The sequence below is a fragment of the Eretmochelys imbricata genome, chromosome 15 (genome assembly GCF_965152235.1).
Source record: "Eretmochelys imbricata isolate rEreImb1 chromosome 15, rEreImb1.hap1, whole genome shotgun sequence".
Taxonomy (NCBI): domain Eukaryota; kingdom Metazoa; phylum Chordata; order Testudines; family Cheloniidae; genus Eretmochelys; species Eretmochelys imbricata.
Window position 1 is genome coordinate 27275805 of NC_135586.1, and position 20496 is coordinate 27296300.

General features: G+C 41.2%; 1 protein-coding gene across 1 annotated transcript in view; it reads left to right on the top strand.

The window, feature by feature from the left end:
- Positions 1-20496, top strand: part of KNTC1 (kinetochore associated 1) — a 79582-nt gene that overhangs the window by 48470 nt on the left and 10616 nt on the right. Inside the window, exons 39-55 of the mRNA XM_077835278.1 lie at positions 99-262; positions 860-964; positions 3178-3306; positions 3841-3957; positions 5226-5335; positions 5567-5777; positions 6348-6437; positions 6792-6963; positions 7381-7439; positions 7597-7813; positions 9914-9987; positions 10998-11208; positions 11316-11425; positions 12153-12199; positions 12935-13013; positions 13756-13874; positions 16593-16728. Coding sequence (XP_077691404.1) covers positions 99-262; positions 860-964; positions 3178-3306; positions 3841-3957; positions 5226-5335; positions 5567-5777; positions 6348-6437; positions 6792-6963; positions 7381-7439; positions 7597-7813; positions 9914-9987; positions 10998-11208; positions 11316-11425; positions 12153-12199; positions 12935-13013; positions 13756-13874; positions 16593-16728 — 2150 coding nt within the window. The remainder of the gene's footprint in view (positions 1-98; positions 263-859; positions 965-3177; positions 3307-3840; positions 3958-5225; positions 5336-5566; positions 5778-6347; positions 6438-6791; positions 6964-7380; positions 7440-7596; positions 7814-9913; positions 9988-10997; positions 11209-11315; positions 11426-12152; positions 12200-12934; positions 13014-13755; positions 13875-16592; positions 16729-20496) is intronic.

Here is a 20496-nt window from a genome sequence, read left to right on the forward strand (position 1 = left end):
CAGCTTTCAATGTAAATGTCAAAAACTTAATTAGACTTGACATACAAGCTTCCTTAATATATAAGCTAATCATTTTTTTCTGGTGAAACATTCCATAGGACAGAACCTCCTGTTGCCAGTCAAAACGCCCATCTGTGCACTGCTTCAGAACCTAATGGAATGCAGTCAGTGTGAGTTAGCCTTGCGACTAATAGTCTGTCTGTTTGGATCCTGTCTTCAGCACTGTGTATCAAACAACATGGATATGTGCCTGGGTGAGAAGGTATGGACAAAACCTATGCTGAATTTCACTGAAAGTAAATCTACCAAATATGGCTGAGGAATAGGTATTGTGATACACAACCTCTCACTAGAAGTTCATCTCATCACCATCTGATGAGCTGTTTAGTTGCCTGTATGAAACAAGCTGGTGGTCTCCCCTTCTAATGGACGACAGTTTCACATTGCAAAACCACTATCCTAACTGGGACTCTTGAGAGACTTTTTAGGGAGACCAGGGGTTGAATGGGTGTTGATAACAAACATACCCTTCCACTATCTTCCCTCTTCTGACGTGGCTTCTCTTTTCCATCAGGGTTGAGGGATATTACCATAGGATGGTGAGGGGAACATTGCAGGTTTCACTATCCAAATTACATCCTTCTTCTGGATAAACAGAGGACTTCTGTGTCCAGTGCTCTCAGTCTGAAATGTTTCTCAAGCATTTAATTCACTCTGAAAATATAACTTACAACTTACTTGCAAATATCTCTTAAGTGATAAAAAAAAGTCATAATTTGTAAAAGAGTGATTTTTTTTAACCCTTAACAGTTACTTTCCTGTCCTTTTTTTTTTTTTTTTTCTTTTTTCTTTTCAATAGTTACATGATGGCAAAATGCTAGCTGATGCCAAAAGCTTTCTTATTGCTATGAAACAAAAGTCCACTTCAGTGATTGTCGCTGCTGTCCTGGCCTTATTACACAAGGTAAGCATGCTTTAAGGTAAGCATATCGGGCAAACTGGTTGAAACTATAGTAAAGAACAAAATTGTCAGACACATAGATGAACATAATTTGTTAGGGAATAGTCAACATGGTCTTTGTAAAGGGAAATCATGCTTCACCAATCTACTAGAATTCTTTGGGGGGGGTCAACAAGCATGTGGACAAGGGGGATCCAGTGGATATAGTGTACTTAGATTGTCAGAAAGCCTTTGACAGGGTCCCTCACCAAAGGCTCTTAAGCAAAGTAAGCAGTCATGAGACAAGAAAGAAGGTTCTGTCACGGATTGGTAACTGGTTAAAAGATAGGAAACAAAAGGAAGGAATAAATGGTCAGTTTTCAGACTGGAGAGAGGTAAATAGTGGTATCCCTCAGAGGTCTGTACTGGGCCCAGTCCTATTTAACATATTCATAAATGATCTGGAAAAAGGGGTAAACAGTGAAGTGGCAAAATTTGCAGATGATACAAAACTACTCAAGATAGTTAAGTCCCAGGCAGACTGCGAAGAGCTACAAAAGGATCTCTCAAAACTGCATGACTGGGCAACAAAATGGCAGATGAAATTCAATGTTGATAAATGCAAAATAATGCACATTGGAAAATATAATCCCAGCTATACATATAAAATGATGGGGTCTGAATTAGCTGTTACCACTCAAAAGAGATCTTGGAGTCATTGTGGATAGTTCTCTGAAAACATGCACTCAATGTGCAGCGGCAGTCAAAAAACCAAACAGAATGTTGGGAATCCTTAAGAAAGGAATAGATAAGACAGAAATATCATATTGCCTCTATATAAATCCATGGTACGCCCACGTCTTGAATACTGCATGCAGATGTGGTCACCCCATCTCAAAAAAGATATATTGGAATTGGAAAAGGTTCAGAAAAGGGCAACAAAAATTATTAGGGGTATGGAACGGCTGCCATATGAGGAGAGATTAATAAGATGGGGACTTTTCAGCTTCGAAAAGAGATGACTAAGGGGGGATATGATAGAGGTCTATAAAATCATGACTAGTGTGGAGAAAGTAAATAAGGAAGTGTTATTTACTCCTTCTCGTAACACAAGAACTAGGGGCCACCAAATGAAATTAATAGGCAACAGGTTTAAAACAAACAAAAGGAAGTATTTTTGCACAACTTGTGGAACTCCTTGCCAGAGGATGTTGTGAAGGCCAAGACTATAACAGGGTTAAAAAAAGAACTAAATAAATTCATGGAGGATAGGTCCATCAATGGCTGTTAGCCAGGATGGGCAGGGATGGTGTCCCTAGCCTCTGTTTGCCAGAAGCTGGGAATGGGCGACAGAGGGTGGATCACTTGATGATTACCTATTCTGTTCATTCCCTCTGGGGCACCTGGCATTGGCTACTGTCAGAAGGCAGGATACTGGGCTGGATGGACCTTTGGTCCGACACAGTATGGCCATTCTTATGTATACAGAAAGAACCATTGCATGGGGCCTTCCCGTCTCTGATTTGAGTTCTGAGAAACCCCCTTTAGCCCATTTTCCTCACTCCATGTCCCTCTCTTCTGAAGAATACTAGAGTGCTCACTCCAGAGCCTCATTACTGCATTCTTTTATTACTTCTCCAATCCCACATCTAGGCTGTACGGGCCCCAACTGAGCGTAGTATCAGCGTTAAATAATAAGGTTGGTCTTGTGGTTAAGGCACTTGACTTGGAATCAGGAGACCTGGAGACTTGATTTCAGTTCCCTGTTCTGCCACAGGCATCTAATATTACCTTGAGCAAGTCACTTAATATTTCCGCCTCAGTTCCTCATCTGTAAAGAGGGAGAATTAGTATTCCCATTCTTTGGCTGTCTTGTCTATTTAGATTGTAAGAGGGAGACCTGTCTCTTACTATGTGTATGTACAGTGATTAGTACAATGGGATCTGATTTTATTTGGAGCCCTCAGGTGCTACTGAAATAAAGTAATAATGACATGTATGATCTATATGCATTCTCTCTCCCTGTTTACTGTACTTTTCTCTTATTTCTCACAACCTTCTTAAATTTAATCAAGGTTTTAAAAGGCTACCTGTGAATCCAGGAATGTACAGTTATACAACTTAACTAAAAGGCCAATAGACCTTTGTATAACTGGACACTAGATATGTATAACAACTGGACATTTATTTAACTGGCAGCTTCTAAAGTATGCTTATTGTGGATTTAATGTCTATAGGTTTTCAACTGTCGTTTGATAGATCATAACCTGGCATTGGGTTACTGCACAATTTTGCCCAAGGAAGATATGTTTGAAAATCTCTGGAATGTCATAAACAACACAAGACACAATTACAACAAAATTCTGGTAAGCCTGAAAAGGCGGTATACTTATCTTGGCATATACATACTATTAAAGTGCTGCTTGGAGACGTTAACTACATAGTGTAGCAGTGCATTAGAGTTGGCCTCACTAAGGTTTGAAAGTGTTCTGGAGAAATTTGAAGTAAGCTTGTACCTGCAGTAATTTAAAGAGAAAAAGTCTTTCAGGCAGTAATTTAAAGAATGGAATGGGCCTTGAGGTAAGGAAGAAGGGAAGGATTAAAAGATAACATGGCAATGGGAAAAGAGAAGGAAAGAGTGACAGAGAATATGTGTATTTTAAAAAAAAACAGAGTTATGTTTTAGGAGTTTCTAGTGACATCTCATTCTATCTGAACTCTGTTCTTAATGTAAAGAAGAGGAGGTAGGGATTATTATTCTCATTTTCCAGATTGGGAAACTGAAATACAGAATTTATGGCTTGCACAAGGTCATGCAGTGACCTAGATTTCAAGATTTCCAGTTTTCTAGCCACTAGACCATGCTTTTTAATTCACACTTTTTTTTTTTTTTTTTTAAGGCAGTAGCTCTGGTTGGAGCGCAGCTTGCTAGTCACTATGGTGAAGCAGGAGAGACACAAAAATTTGAGGAATTAATTACTGATGCAGAGTGGGGTATCCAGTTTGGTAAACTTGGTGTGAGTATACTTTTAAATGTTTTAATCAGTTACATTCTTAATTTAAAATGCCAATATACTGCTTTTCATGGACACACGTATCATTCAGGATGTGCACTGAACTTAAATTTGTGGCAAATTTACCACTTTGAAGGACCCATGCAAGAATCTTGCTTAACTACTTTACTGAATGGGGCCCATGGTAATGAGGTTCTAGCACTTCTAGGCAAACTTCTAAGTTCTAGGCAAACTTTTTGGCCTGAGGGCCACATTGGGTTTCCAAAATTGTATGGAGGGCCGGTTAGGGAAGGCTGTGTCTCCCCAAACAGCCAGGCGTGGCCCAGCCCCCACCTCCTATCTGACCCACACTGCCCGCTTCTCTCCCCCTGACGGCTCCCCCAGGACTCCTGCCCCATCCAACACCCCCTGTCCCCTGACGGCCCCCCTGAGACTCCTGCCCCATCCAACCCCCCCTGTCCCCTGACGGCCCCCCCCCGGGACTCCTACCCCATCCACCACCCCCTGCTCCTGGTCCCCTGACCACCCCCGGATCCCTCCACCCCTGACTGCCCCCTGCTGCCCCATCCAACCCCCCCTCTCATTCCTGACTTTCCCCCCGGAACTCCTGCCCCATCCAACCACCCCTTCTCCTTGTCCCCTGACTGCCCCCAGAACCCCTGCCTCTGACTGCCGCCCGTCACCCCATCCAACCCCCCCCTCCTTCCTGACTGCCCCCCCGGAACCCCTGCCCCATCCAACCTCCCTGTTCCCCGCCCTCTGACCACCCCGACCCCATCCACACCCCCGATCTCTGACCACCACCCCAACTGCCCTACCCTCTATCCAACCCCCCTGCTCCCTGCCCCCTTACCGCGCTGCCTGGAGTACCAGAGGCTGGCAGCGCTACAGCCATGCCGCCCAGAATGCCAGGTCAGGCCATGACTCTGCAGCTGCGCTGCCAGGCCACCCAGAGCGTTGTGTCAGCAGCGCAGCGCGCTGAGGCTGCGGAGGAGGGGGAACAGCAGGGGAGAGGCTGGGGGCTAGCCTCTCGGGCCAGGAGCTCAGGGGCCAAGCAGGAGCGTTCCGCAGGTCTGATGTGGCCCGCAGGCCATAATAGTTTGCCCACCTCTGTTCTAGCACCACTTCTTCTGGAGCTCAAACAAACAGAAGTTAACTGTTAGAATAGAAGAGTACAAATGAGTAATACCAAGCATATTGAAAATAATTCCTTGATTGTGGAAGAATATTTAAAGCACCATTACTAGACTACCCCTTTTTTGTATCTGCAGATTTCTTTCCAGACTGTATTTAGGCAGCCATCAGTAAGAAAGAAAGAACTCATAAGAACCCTGGTACAGAATCCAAATGTAGACACAGACCTTATATTGAAATACTGCAGGTAATATCTGAAGCAAGTCAAAACTGTGTTATTGCTGCCATAATAAGTAATGTGTTTATATGATTGTTTCAATTTAAATATCGGCTGTTTATGAATAAACAAACTCGAAAAACAACTGTCCACCTTTGTAAAATGCAGTATGAGTAATTCTGGCTGTTGTGAATTTATTCATAATGAAATCCACACCCTAATCATACCAATTTAAAATGAAAACATTTTCTCCCTTTTCAGAACTTTCATGTTGGACAGTGATGCAGCACTGCAGCTTTGCATTGAAACACTCCTTCTCCAGAGTGCTAATGCAAATCAAGTTGAAGGAGACTCTGCAGGGGATACTGTGAAGCAGCCTCATTCCACACTACTGGCCAAATCAGTAAAAATAATTCCTTTACTGAAAAGCACAAAAGACCTGGTCATTAGCCTCAGTGGAATACTGCACAAGGTAAAACAGTTAAAAGCACGCATGTCACTTCAAACACTACTTTCATAGCTATCCTCTCACTCTGATGAATGTGGCTATTTTAAGAACTGCATTTAGATCTTTGTTACTGCTGTTAATGTTTTGTTAGTTTAATTAAGAAAATACTGCAAGAGACAATGTGTTAGAGTTTCCTCTTTTTTTTTCCTCTTTCTCTCTCCCCCTTCTCCCTATTGATTGAAAATAAAACAAAACAAAAAAAACCTAGAAATTCTTCAAAAGTTTCAATTAAAAATATACATTTACTTGAGTGTATCCTGGGAGCTTACTCTCTTTTCTTCTTTCTGTTTGTTCATTACTGACATAATTTGGCCTCTCTGGAATGCCATGACCACTTTGTAAGGTTTTGAGATTATGGTATGAGTAGTGATCTAATTTTCTAGAATGGAAGTAATAAATGCCAGAAGTAAATAAGAAGGTGCTTTGAAGCACTCAGGTTCTTCATCATTATGTGTATCTAGTTGAAAATAAAATTTGAAAAACCATGAAGACTGAATTTTATCAGTTCTTTTCTTGTTTTGTTTCTTGGAACAGCTTGATCCATATGACTATGAAACTATAGAAAATGTCCTGAGAGTGATACAAAGAGCTGATGAAAATAGCACAAGTATCCAGCTTAACCAGGTACAATTAAAAATAAGCCACTGGTACTTTGTTTACAACTTCTAGCTCAATCTTTGTTTATTTATATAGTTTTAAACTAATTGAAACATAGATTCTTGCATTACTCCATTTGCCTATCTCCACTGGCATCAGTTGGAGTTGCATGTTTGTAGAGAGGGCAAAATACATTCAACTAAATAGTGAAGTGTAGCTGTTTCTCAGCAAAGGCTCACAAGAGGGGAAAAAACACTATAGCTATACAATAATCCTGGCAAAAAATATTCCCAAAACTTGTGGGCAGATGTTGAGACTGTTTTTTTTACTTCAGAAAAATACAGTAGTTATGTAACTTTTCTTCCTGTTTTTTTCTTCTAGGCTTTGAGCTTATTGAAACACCTGGAATCCTATAAAAGAACTTCCCCTCCTGTGGATCTGGAACACCAATATATTTTAGAGCATGTGATTTCCCTATCTCCAGCTGCTCAAACCAGGCTTCCTTTTCATTTGATATTCTTTAGAACCACGCAGTGTTTCTGGAGTATTATATGTACGATCAGTACTCTAGCTATCTGTGTTTATATACAGTCCCCCTCATTGTACTATCTTAAAACCTCACAGATGTACAATCTTTAATGTATTTATCCTTCCAACACTCCTAGGAAGAACTGTTGCCCCCCTTTTACAGAGTGGGAAGCTGTGGCACAGAGAAACTAAGGGTCATTTTGACTGCAGTGGAGCTATGACAATTTATACCAAATGAGGACCTGCCCACAAGTGACCTATCCAAGGTTACACAGGGCGTGTATAAAGGAGGAGGGAATTTACACCCTAATCAGAGAATCATCCTTCCTCTCATCAATAGATTCCTACATCTAGCAAAAAACTGAAATTACTTCATTTCTTAGGGAGAAATTATATTGGGACAGTGTGACTTTTTCTAGATCATTGTCTGATTTTCTTACAGCTGCAGAGCTTACTGAGGAGTCTTTCCCAACTCTTCTCTTGATTTCCAAACTAATGAAGGTAAAGCTGTGCCTCTGTCTAGGGGAATTTTTATTTCAGAATCATTCACTCTTTTCCTGAGGGAAAAAAGCATTGTTTTTTCTTTTGAGTGTTGTTGGCCTCATTGTATACATATCAGACTTAATCAATTTTTAACCTGCACCTGATACTCTTCTAGGTTTCACTGGATACCCTATATATGTCGGCAGCCAGGCATGTCTTTGAAAAAAAATTGAAGCCAAAAGTATTTGAACTGACAAAAGCTGGATGTTCATCAGTGATTAACAAGGAAACTACTAAAACAGTGCAAACCATTCAATCCTACCTGCTATCCATAGTTAATCCAGAATGGGCTGTAGCTATTGCTCACAAGATTGCACAAGAACTTCCAACAGGTATGGTGTGCATGTGTTTGGGGTTTTTTTGTTTTAGGTTTGATGCGGGTTTTTTTGGTTTGGGAGGTGAGGGGGGAATGAGATGGGCAACTTTCTAGTTTTGCTTCTAACATCATCTGTGTAGCATTTTTGGAGGTTAACCTACATCTAGCCTCCCCAAATAATTTACCATTTTTGTTCCTAAACCTAGTCTGGGAAAAATGGAAAGATGCCAGTTGCTGAATATAGGTGGAGGTGATGTTTTACATGTTATTTATTTGTTAATAAACATTTATGTTGTCATGCCATAACTTTGAATGGCACTTCAAAGGTTTTTTTGTTTTGTTCGTTTTTTAACCATGTTTCAAACCTGTCAGAATGTGACTGGCCACACTGAAAGAAGTAAGTCCAGCTCCCCTCCACCAGAGCAGGTGCCCCCATTTGGTCAATTGAGAAGGCAGGCAACACCTGGTGGTTGTAAAGGATCAGGGAGAGATCCAATGAGGGGAAGTCCCTGAAGGAAGTCAGGAGAGGGAGTCCTAGTGAGTCAGTGCTGACTGGTTCAGACAGAAAGGGCAGATGATTGCTACCAGGAGACTGAAAGGTACTGGAAGGATGTAGAAAGTGTTTCCTGGGGGAGAGGCTGAAGGCAGGAGAGCAGCAAGAGGGATTTGTTGGCTGGCATCCCCATGCGTGAGAGCCAGGGGAGCAGTGGAGGAGCCTACCTGCTGACCTCTCCAGGGTTGGAGAGCTGGACCCAGAGGACCCATGAGACGGCCAGAGGAGTGAGGGATGCTCTCCTGGTAAAGATGATCTCCCAGCAGAGAGGCTGTGGGGGTTCCTACAGGGAGGAGCAGGGTTGTACGTCATCTGGAAGGGCTAGGATGGCTGTCCTGAAAGTGGGAAGGAAGTGAATGGACAAGGCCACCGAGGTGTGGCAGAAGACACCAGGGTTCCGCAAAGATGCTTCCCAGAAGGGATGTTGTGATGGTTCCCACTGGGAAGAGCGGAAGTATACTCCAGCTGGAAGGGCTGGGGTGGCCGTCTTGGTATAAGGACGGGAGAAAACTTACGGAGTTCAGGGCTGTGGTGGAGAGCTAGGGTGTGGTGAGAGACACCAGGGTTGTGTGTTTCATGTACTGTTCAGACTACGCTGGGGAATGATTAGGGAGAGCAGAGACTGCTAGCAATGAGCAGAGTCCTGGGATCTGGCACTGAGACTCCAGCTAGGAAGGGCTGGGAGTAGTCTGCTAAGGAGGAGAGCCCCTGAACAAGCAGGGGAATGACAGCTCTCCAGGCAGAAAAGCCTAGGGGTAGGAAGAGGAACATTTGTTTGTGGGGCTGTAATTTGTGACTTTGAGTTTTTGTTTGAGTTTATTTTCAGTAAAAGAAACCCAGGCTCCCAGGAGGGGTATTTTGACCACAGAAAAAGTAGAGTCTGTGTAAGGGGCCCTGAAGGAGGGAAATAGAGGCAGGATGTCGTAGAGTGATCTCTGACCCTAAGAGTCCTCAACATAAATGAGACCAGACAAAGTAAAGGGGTAGAGGAAAAAAGGGACAAGGGTTACACAAATCAGTGAGAGTCTTCTTTGTGTTCTGATATTTTGAAGTCAAGACTGAGGTGGAGTGGCAGATGCAGAAGTGGAAGTCAGTGGTGGGAAGCAAAGTGAAAAGTTACATTTTGGGAAGAGTTAGAGACTTATCTTGCTATTAAATTTCTGTCAGGTTAGGGTTGTTCACAGGATTTAAACAAGTATAAGGCTAAAAAGCTAAAATCTGGTACTGGTTACTTACCAGAGTAATTTCAAGTCATAGTTTTTAGAGTCTTGAAAGTAAATATTCCAGCAGCCCTAAAGTGTTAAAACAATGAACTTGCTTCTCATTTATGTTTTAGCTATACATGTAAGATAATTTTCCATCTTTTCTTGCTAAGGAAAACTGATTGAAAACTAGATCAAGAAAACCTTAACAGTTAGCTTGTAAACATTTTCTTAATATTCTAAACTAAATGCTTTTGAACCCCAAGAGAAGGGAGCAAAACATTTTAAACAGGTGGCTCTATGTACCATAGAAGGGATTTATGAAAACATATTTATCATTCTTTACTGTTTTCTTTTTAAGGGCCTGACCAGATTCAGGCATTGAAATTCTGTCTCTATTTAGCTGAGAAATGGCTAACGAATACTACAACCAAGGTAATGACACTAGATCCACAGGACATACCTGAATATATAGAAATGATAATTTTTATGTTTTTTGTTTTGTTGTAATTTGGATTATAAAGTGTGCATCATATCAAACCACCAAAGACTTTTTTCATTCAAATTAAAAAAAACTCCACAGTATAAACAATAAATCCCTTTTTATATGAAGTGCACCAATGGAAAGTGACTGGAAAAAAATTGCATCTACAACAGAATTACTCTCTCTGTCCAGTTGTCATTTATCTGTTATTTTCTAACAAATATGGGTTGTGGATTGGTTTTTTGTCTCTTTGGGGGAGCCAGGGGGGGATTCTCATACTTTGCTATGAGAGAATGAGCTGGATTCTATTAATAAACAGATTAATTTCGTTCCAATTACAGAACCTTTACTGCTGATAGATTCTTTCTAGCATGCACATCCCTAACTCAACTCTCAGATTCCAGGCTGAATTTCTGGGCCGGCAGTTGGGGACAGAGGAGGGAGGGGGAAACTTGCTGTGGAGTCACTGAGACAATGAACATAAAACATCACAATGACATTTTTCGAAAATTCACATCTCTGATTAGAACCACGCTTAAATTGAAGGTTTATTATGCTTGCTAGGCTTATAGCTGAACCCAAGTTTTCTTCAGCTTTATCCAAACTCTTTCCCATAATGTTTCTTATCTACTATTACATATAGACATATCACTTTTGCTGGCTTTTCCACAGTGCTCATTATTGTCCAAGGACATTGGCAATGAATAATATCATTAAAATACTGTTACTGTCACATTCCTAGCAGCTGCTCCAGAGAGCTGTCTCTCTGCTTGGCACATAAAGGTCTAGAAACTCGGATGGAAATACTACAAAAGCAACAGGCTTTATACACTAGTTACACGTTCAACTGTTACATCAGACTGAATGTTATGGTGAATAGTCAACATTTTTTTTTCCCAAGCCTCTAAATGGAAGGAAGTTTATTTAGATTTGTTACAAATGTCCCTATTTTTTGGTAAAGGATGAATCGCATGAAAAAGCTGAAGTACTGCTGAAGAAGTTACGTATGCAGTACAAGAGATCAGCCACAGAAACTGTGCTAATAACCCACAAATTAAGCACTGCAGAGCATCTAAAACTTACTGGAAAGCCAGCAAATCTTATTGCTTTACTCTATGAGCACAGCAGCATAAACCAAAGGATTCAAAATCCAACCAGCCGAGATTATCCAGGTTAGTAAACTTTCTCTAGTAAATTTCTGAGGGGCTACATGGGTATAATTTACAAATGAATCTTGATGAGGATTTTTAAAATAAATTTGCATTTTCTATATATGTAGATATTCATGCAGCAGCTAAGGAAATAGCTGAAATTAACAACTTGGATATGAACAAAATCTGGGATAAATTGCTTGAAAAATGGCTGTGTCCAAATATACCAACAGATGAAGTAAGTAGGGAATTCATGAGGGAATGAGCTTTATATTTTATAGAAAACTATTATTCTCAGCTCCTCACAAACCAGGGTTGTGAGCATTGAGAAGATAGAGCTGTGCAGATGTATCTAAAACAGACTTCAGACCAACTTCATTTCAATGTCTTTTTAGGTCTTTCCCGATGAGAACAATTTGAAATAGCTTTCCTTGTACTCTGTATAGAGATCAGGACCCTCATTTTCTGGTCTGGCTGTTAGTTGTCTTTAGTGCAGATCTCAGGAAACGTAGAGAATAGTAAAGATGGCTTTACAAATCCTTGATCTTGGAGCCAGCTTGGGGGTAATTCAGCTCCCAGTGCAAGTTAGAGCAGTGTTGGGGTTCATTGTCCAATACTCTGTACTGTATGTCCATCCTAAGCAAATGGATGGACAGGGAAAAGGAATGACAGATCCTTAGCTTCAACATTCCGTGTCTCCAAAACAGCAGTCAGCAAAGTGAGGAGTAATTAGCACTTGATGAAGGGATAGCATATATTATGGAGCAACAAGGGGTAGAGCAGAAGAGGAATTGTGACAGTCAAAAATTTATTTCCAGTGCTCCTTCTGGGGTGGCACAGTTATGCACAGTCCCTTACACAGGATTTGAATAAAGGCTCAATCTAGCCCTTGAATGATTTTTCCCCTTCAAAACCTGCAAGTTCAAATAATTCCATAACTACTTTTATCCACTTCTGCTTTATAGAAAACTCAAAGTTTTGGGGATGTACAGGAAGATGAAGAACTCAGGAGGTATGTTTGTCTTCTGATATATAGTCAATTTTTGTTAACTTAAGTTTTAATGAGTTTTGGCTTCCCAGCAGATAAAACACAATACTCAGGCAAAACTCCCATTGGCTGTAATGGGATGCTGGCGTAGGGAAGGAATGTAGTATTGGGCCCACAGTGCTGTTGTGGTTTTAAACATGATCCTGCTGCCCTGCTAAACATCCAGGTGGATGCTGTAGATTAATTGATGATAATGTGCGGAAATAGGCTTTATGTTAGATTGGGCTGAACAGATGGCACTTTCATATAGCTACTTCATTACAAGTTACAAAAGCTAAATTGTTGCCTCTTACAAATTAGTTTTGAGTGGGTTTTAAAGACTACCACATAGTGCAAAATCAGAGTGGGCAGTCATTGTTCTCTAAACACCAGGGAAATGGAAAAGAACTATGTTGCACATCTTGTATTATCCCATCTGTATTTTCTCTGAACATAAGGCTTGAATCTTCAGATACTTATTCCCTCAGGTAGTCCCATTCATAATGAAACTACATGTGAGATTAAGCACTATGCATGGAAGTAAGGGTTTCCATGACTGGGCCCACAGTTTTGTCGTCATGTACATTGTAGGGCAGTGTTAATCCATATCTCATATTGGTAGTAAAATATATTTGTCTGGAATAAAATGAATATGCTGTATTATAATGCAAAGGCTATGCAATGTTGTACTTTTACGAAAAAGAAATGATTTTTTTTCAGAGTTATATATCTACTTCAACCACGCCCAATGGATTACAGCTCAAGAATGCTTTTTGCAATTACAACATCTGCCACATCTGTAAGTTTAGAGACGACTTTAAAAAAAACACTTAGTGATTTCCCATCTTTATTATACTTTAATAAATCTGTTTAAAGGAATTGGTGTTAATTATGAGGCTTTGTAACTTGCTTTAGCATATGCACATAAATTATTCAGTTTTATACTTAATAATTTCTCTCTTTTGGTGTGAAATCCTGATTTCATTGAAGTCAATGGGAGTTTTGCCACTAACTTCATTCGTGGCCAGGATTTCACCCTTGAACTCCAGGACTTTGAATTATTGCTGATTGAACTTGCCTTTGGGTGGTATTAGGACTAACTTTAAGAGCACTTAATATAGGTAGCTTTATAGTGCACTAAGCTATTGGCTCATGTTTGCTTAGTGGAGGAGGGGAACTCCAACCCAACAGTTAAAACAACTGTGGTTCCTTCTCCACTTTACAAGAGCCAGCAGTCCATGCAAATTTAAAAAAAACAACCAATACAACAGACCATAACTATTTCATCTTTACTGTTACATTCTAAAAGCCTGGAAAATCAGATGGGCCCAGCAGTGTGCCTTGAAGTTCAACAAATAGTTTAACTGGACAACAAATTCTTATAGGTTGAAAGGAAACCTGTCCAGGTTAATCTGCACAACATTTGTGCTAAACAGAGCCCATGAATGTTAGACTGAATATGTAAATTATTTAAAAAATCCTGTTTTGTTACTATTCAGCAAATAGGTGTACTTTACCAAGAACCATATTTTCTCTTTCAGCCTATTGGTGTGAACCAGTTGACATTTGCCCAGAGAAGCAGAGCTCTTAAGTGTCTGATCTACTTAGCAGATGCAGATACGGTTGAATCACTGTTTAAGAAACCCATTGAGAAAGTAAAGTAAGCTGAATTTTCTTCTGTATTAGAAAATATTCCAATTAAATCCAAATATGCTTCCATAAACCTCTTAGGACAGAAGTGTTTTTGTTTTTTATTTGAGGGGAAGTACTTTTGTTGATTTTTTTATTAATTATTTTGCCTTCCTTTTTCTCCTCCATTTTTTAACTTATTTCAAAAGTACACACTTTGTCTTCTTGCATGTATTATATATACAATACTGCATAATAATAGTGCCCATTTTTTACTCTGAAAGTGACTGAGAAATTTCTATGTCTATGCTCGGCCATGAAGCCGATTTTAACTACTTTCTTTGTATAGATTATGGTTATTTCCATGATATTTGAAGTATTTCCTCTCACCATCTATGGGCCTTATGTTCAGAGTCCCTTTAGGAGTCTTGTCTTGGGTACACACCTTCTCCTTAGTCAATAGACACTAAATTTGGGCATCTTGGGAGGATATTTGCCTCTGCAGAAAAATTATGAATAATTGTAATTCTTTTAAGGTATTATCTCCTATAGAGCCATGCTCTCCAACTCCTCTTGAGAATTTGGATTGTGGATTTCTTTTATAATTAATCTGGGGCAAGGGCCCATTTTATCCATAGAAAACTATGTCTAAAATGCATAATGCTGTGCACTACATGTGTCTGTGTAATTCTATTCATCTCTGTGTGAGAGTCAGATTCTAATGTAAGAGTTACAGTAAGTTTTTAGTCACTAGTGATATTTTGAACTACCCATCCTTCTGTGACATGTTCCTCTGGTATTATCTGGACCGGTGACCTGCTAGGTCACTCCAATTCTTGACTCTGGGAGCCAGCCTTACCCTGCTCTGCTGTGAGAATCCCCACTCCTAGGCTGTTCATGCATAGCCTCTGGCATGTAAGCTGCTTCTTGGATTGTGCAACTGAATGACACTAGCCAATATCTCTGACACAACCCTAGGAACCTCCATCTTGCAGTGCCCAGTTATGCCCACTGGACGCTGCAAACTTACGAGTTCATCAATTTAACAAAGAAATTGATATGCACCAGGCTTGTTATCCCAAAGGGAGCCTCTGACCCGCTTCAAACCAAACGCACTGCTTCAGGTAGAATAAACAAACAAATTTATTAACTATTGTGGCAAATTGCTGGCACTACTATGATGGGTCCCGCGCTTTCTCTTCTTGTGGGGGAGGTTCAGGGCGCCATTTCAAACCCCTGATCTGGGGTATTAACTGTCCCACTAGTATCCCAGAGAAGGGGGGTGGAGAGGGGGGACCCGGGCCTGCCCTCTACTCCAGATCCCAGCCCAGGGGCCCTAGGGATAGTGGCAAACCACTTGAACTAGCGATTCCTTCCCCTTTCCTTCTCTGGCCCTTCAGCTTGTGGGGCTTCCTACCCTCTCTCTCTGCTTGGGCCAGGTTTCTCCCAACCCCTTGTGTCTGAGGAGTCCCTCTACTCTGCACAAGCCGGGTTTCCCTTTACCTAGGGTCTTGGTCTTCTGGCCCGCGACAGCACTTCTCCAAACTCTCCTCTGCTTCCCTCCTAATTGTTCTCCTTCAGACTGCTCTCTGCTCCAACACCAAATCACTCTGCTTCAACTCCTCCCAACTGTCTGATTGAAGCAGAGGGGTTTTATCAGGTGACTGGCTTCAGGTGCTCTAATTAATCTATAGCAACCTCTCTTCCCTCTACAGGGAATAAGGCTCTTATCATCATGGGGCTTACATATCTCCCCTCTATCACCCTCCTGATGCCCTCTGGCCATGCTGTATCACACTATAAAGACAGATTTTAAGTGATTATAAGTCAAAATATAACAAGTCAGATTTGGTCAAATGAAATAAAAGCAAAACGCATTCTAAGCTGATCTTAACACTTTCAGTGTCCTTACGCACTTAGATGCTTCTCACCACAGGCTGGCTGGTTGCTCTTCAGCCAGGCTCTCCCCTTTGATCAGCACTTCAGTTGCTTGGTATGGTGTCTGGAGACGTAGATGGAAGAGAGAGAGAGAGTATGGCAAAGTCTCTCTCTTTTATCATGTCCTTCCGTCTTGGCTTCCCCCCCCCCCCCCCCGTTCAGAGTCAGGTAAGCATTACCTCATCACAGTTCCAAACTGACCAAAGGAAGCGGGGTGTCTCCCTCAAGAGTCTAACAGATTCCTTTGTTGCTGCCTAGGCCAGCGTCCTTTGTTCCTGTGAGGCTGGGCTGGGCTTGTCCCATACCTACCCTGACGAGGTGTGAACTGCCTCTCTGCTCTTGGAGAGTTTTTGCCTGGGCTTGCTTTAAAACCATGAGGATACATTTTCAGCCTCATAACTATATACATGAAATTATAACCTATAACATTACTGTAACAATTACTATAATATCACTGTAACAACCATGCTCAGGTCATCATGAGGTTTCCGAAGACACCTAACATGACAGACTTTGCACTGGATACCACACAATCATTTTATAAAGACGAACCTGGGGGTGTAGGGTGTTCCCCCGAGGTACATAGCGTCACACCTTCTCATTGTGCAGTATTTGGTTAATTCAGAGAAAAATGTTGTGTTCAATAAACTTGCTTTCATAAGACTATAGTTGATATTGGTACTGTCTCTTATTTTTTTAATCATTAGTGAATTAAATTAGTTTTATTCTAAACTTGAATCTAACTGGTAAGAACTACATGGATTATAAAACAGCTGTCACTATAAGTATCACAACTCTTCTGTTTTTGCAGATATTTTCTACAATGCTTCATTTATCTGGCAGAGTTTGAAACATTGAACATTCCATACACCTATGAATCCTTTCACAGGAGTCCTAAAGAAGGAATGATTAAGGGACTGTGGAAAAACCATAGCCACGAACCCACGGTATGATTAAGAAGAGACAGTAAATTTGATGGTGTATATGTGTGAATAATTATATTATACATTTTGTGTGTGTGCGCATGCCTACATGCTGTATGTTTTGTATATTTTTAGGTTTTAGTTGCTTGTTGATATTTTTTTAAAAGGCCTTGAAAAATATACATAATTTCACAGTATAAAAACCTCTTCTATTTTAATGGTACAAATATCAAAGGATGACAGGTGCATACCTTTTGAGCAACTGTTAGTTATCTGACTATGCTAAATTGGCAGTGGAGCTTAGCTATACCCTGTGACACACGTCATTTTGAATTGTTTGTTTTACATCCAGTGATTTGCTGCATTAAAATATCCAGTACTGCATTTATAACTTTAAAAAGTTGAGTTAATAAATATCTGAGGATAAGACAGAGAGGCAAGTTTCTATGGAGAAATTATTACTTGTGCAGAAAGGACACTATCCTACTGAGGAAAGTTTCAATGACAATACTTCTGTTTTTATACCCATAAGATGGAAATGGTCAGATCTTCAGCAGAGGGGCATAGTTCAAAATATGGAAATAAGAGAACAAACGGGGTAACGGAAGAAACACTAACACATCAAATAAAATGTGGGGATTTTTAAACATGCTAACATCCTGCTTGTGTGTCTAAACCAACTTTGGGGATATATCTGGCCTTTCAGGAGAAAAGTCTGTATAAGACCACTAACCTCTCTAAAACAGTGGTTCCCAAACTTTAACAGCCCGCGAACCCCTTTCACTAAATTGTGAAATCTTGTGAACCCACTCCTAAAAATTAATGGTTTCAGAGTAGCAGCCATGTTAGTCTGTATTCGCAAAAAGAAAAGGAGTACTTGTGGCACCAATTTATTTGAGCATAAGCTTTCATGAGCTACAGCTCACTTCATCAGATGCATAAAGTGGAAAATGCAGTGAGGATGTTTTATACACACAGACCATGAAAAAATGGGTGTTTATCACTTCAAACGTATTTTCCACTTTATGCATCCGATGAAGTGAGCTGTAGCTCACGAAAGCTTATCTCAAATAAATTGGTTAGTCTCTAAGGTGCCACAAGTACTCCTTTTCTTTTTTCTAAAAATGAATATTTCCAGGGATTTAAGTTTAAATTTCCTCAGTGAGCTGGATGCGCTTGCTTTGCTTTGCATAGCTCTTGGAAGTCCAGAACCACTGGCGAAAGATAAAGTCTCAGGTCTGGTTCGGCATCAAGTCTGTTTCTGTATTTGGTTTTCAGATGTGCATACAAGGAAACCGCTTTCTCGCATAAGTATGTTGTTGAAAATGGTAACAAAACTGCAGCAGATTTTTCTGCCAGAAGGGGGTACTCGTTTCTTAAACGCAGCCAAAAGTTGATCAATGACAGATTTCTGAAACTCCTCTTTCAGTTCGTAATCACAGGAGATCTCACTCAATTTCTCTTTTTCCTCAGTGTTCAATATCTGTGTTGAGAAAGTGGTATCATCAAAAGGGGTGCGAATCCAGTCATTATTGCCTGACACAGCTGGAAAGTATTCCCTGAAAGTCCTTTTAGGTGTGCAATTATATTGGTTTTAGTGCACTGATCCAACTGAAGTTTATGTTCTGCCAGGAATTCATGAAGATTACTAAAATGCTCAGTTTGATTGTTTTCCAAACAACTTTCCCAGAACTGCAACTTCTTTATCATGGATTCAACTCGCCTTTGCACATTGAAAACAGTTATATTGAGGTCTTGAAGAGATAAATTTGGTCATTAATTCTTGAGAAAATATCTGCTAAATAAGCTAAGCTCTGTAGCCAGACATTATTTTCCATACAGCTGGCAAGCTAGAAAGGGTGGCTGTTGAAAAAAAAAACTAGGATTTCCGTTCTAAGCTCAAACAAGCGCACAAGGATTTTGCACCATGAGAGTCATCTAACTTCAGTATGGGTCAACAGACAATTGTGTATACTACCCATTTCTTCACAAAGTATGTGAAATATTCTGGATTTGTTGGCCGCGATTTTATGAAATTCACCATTTTCACTGCATTGTCCAGCACTTCCTTCAGTCCCTCAGGCACGTGTTTTGTTGCAAGGGCTTGTCTATAGATGCTACAATGAGTCCAAGAGACTTTTGATGCAACCTTTTTTGTTCGCGCTACAAATCCAGTATACTTCCCCGCCATTGATGTGACCCCATCAGTGCAAATGTCCAGGCAACGAGACCAATCTATTTCCTTTTCTTGAAAATATGCATTAGTCAGATTGAAGATATCTTCTCCAGTTGTACGTTCTTCCAGTGGTCGGCAAAACAAGTCTTCTTCAACGATATCATCATTCACATAATGTACAAACAGTAGCAAAATAGCTAGATTATCTACATCAGTTGATTCATCCAACTGTGTAGCATAATATAGACTATCGTTCACTCTATGTACAATTGTGGTCTCTACATTATTTGACATGTCATTAATTCTTCGTGATAACGTATTATTGGACAAAGGTACCATGTCAATCCTTTTTGCAGCCTTTTCTCCGAGTATGCAATGAACTACGTTTTTTATATATGGACCAATCAAGCTCTCTGCTATGGTATGGGCTTCTGATGCTTTTGCTATTTGGTAGCTCACGCAGTGTGACACTTCAAGTGCATTTTCATTACCAGTACTTTCTTTGGATATAAAACTGGTAATTTCACTTTTCCTCTCAGCTAATTGTCGCTTGAAAAAATCAACAGGCTTGTCAAGTTGTGCAGGATGCCTAGTTTCTAAATGGCGCCGAAGTAGAGAAGGTTTGAGGCTGCTGTTTGCTAGAACATCACCACAAATCACACAGTGGTTTTGGACATTCTTGATTACCAATGCATGTAAAGCCATATTTTATATAATCATCATCATATTTTCTTTTCTTTGTAAGTGACTTTCCAGGACCATCATGATCATTAGACTTAGATTTTTCCACAGTGTGGACTTGAGGAAACACTAGATGATTCTTGCATCTTTACACTTTCCATTTTCAGCCACTTATCCATTGAACTTGTGTACAAAAGTTCTAATAAAAATATCACAGAGAGACTGCTAACAACCAACAAACTAGAAAATGAGACGATTCACTCAAGTCTCACTGAAGCAAAACAGCACTCCAGAGACGATAACAATTACTGAGGCACCTTAACACTGCTACACTGGCTACAGTGTGCTTCTGGCTGGTTTGGCTCGCAAACAGCTTTTCTTCCGCCACGAGGTCTGTCCCTACAAGGGTGCCCTGCGAGGGACAAATTAGCTTGGACCACCCCCACGTACAGTGTGGTCCCTGTTCACTCTGCCCTGGATGCCAGCTTCCCCTGTCTGACAAGGACCGGGGTCCGAGCTGCCACGTGCGCGGCTGGGGTCTCAGCTGCCACCCTGCCCACCGCAGGGCTCAGGCTACTGGCCCCGCGCCAGAGTCTGGGCTGCCAGCTTCACACTCCGTGGGGCTCCTGCTGCTGGACTCCGTTGACCACCCCGGGCAGCTGAGCTCCACTGAGCTCGGGCTGCAGGTCCCGCTGACCGCCAGAGCTCGGGCTGCCGGCCCCAACTGTCCTGCCCCGCTCTTCCTGGGGCTCAGGCTCCCAGCCCCATGCGGCGCGCTGGGGTTCGGGCTGCCGGCTCCCCCGGCAGGGGGCAGGGCTCAGGTTGCCAGCCCCAACTGCCTGGCCCCGCTCTTCCTGGGGCTTGGGCTGTCTGCCCTACAACCGGGTCCTACCTGCTGCCTCCAGTGCCCGGGGTCCTCTGGCCGCCATTAGTGA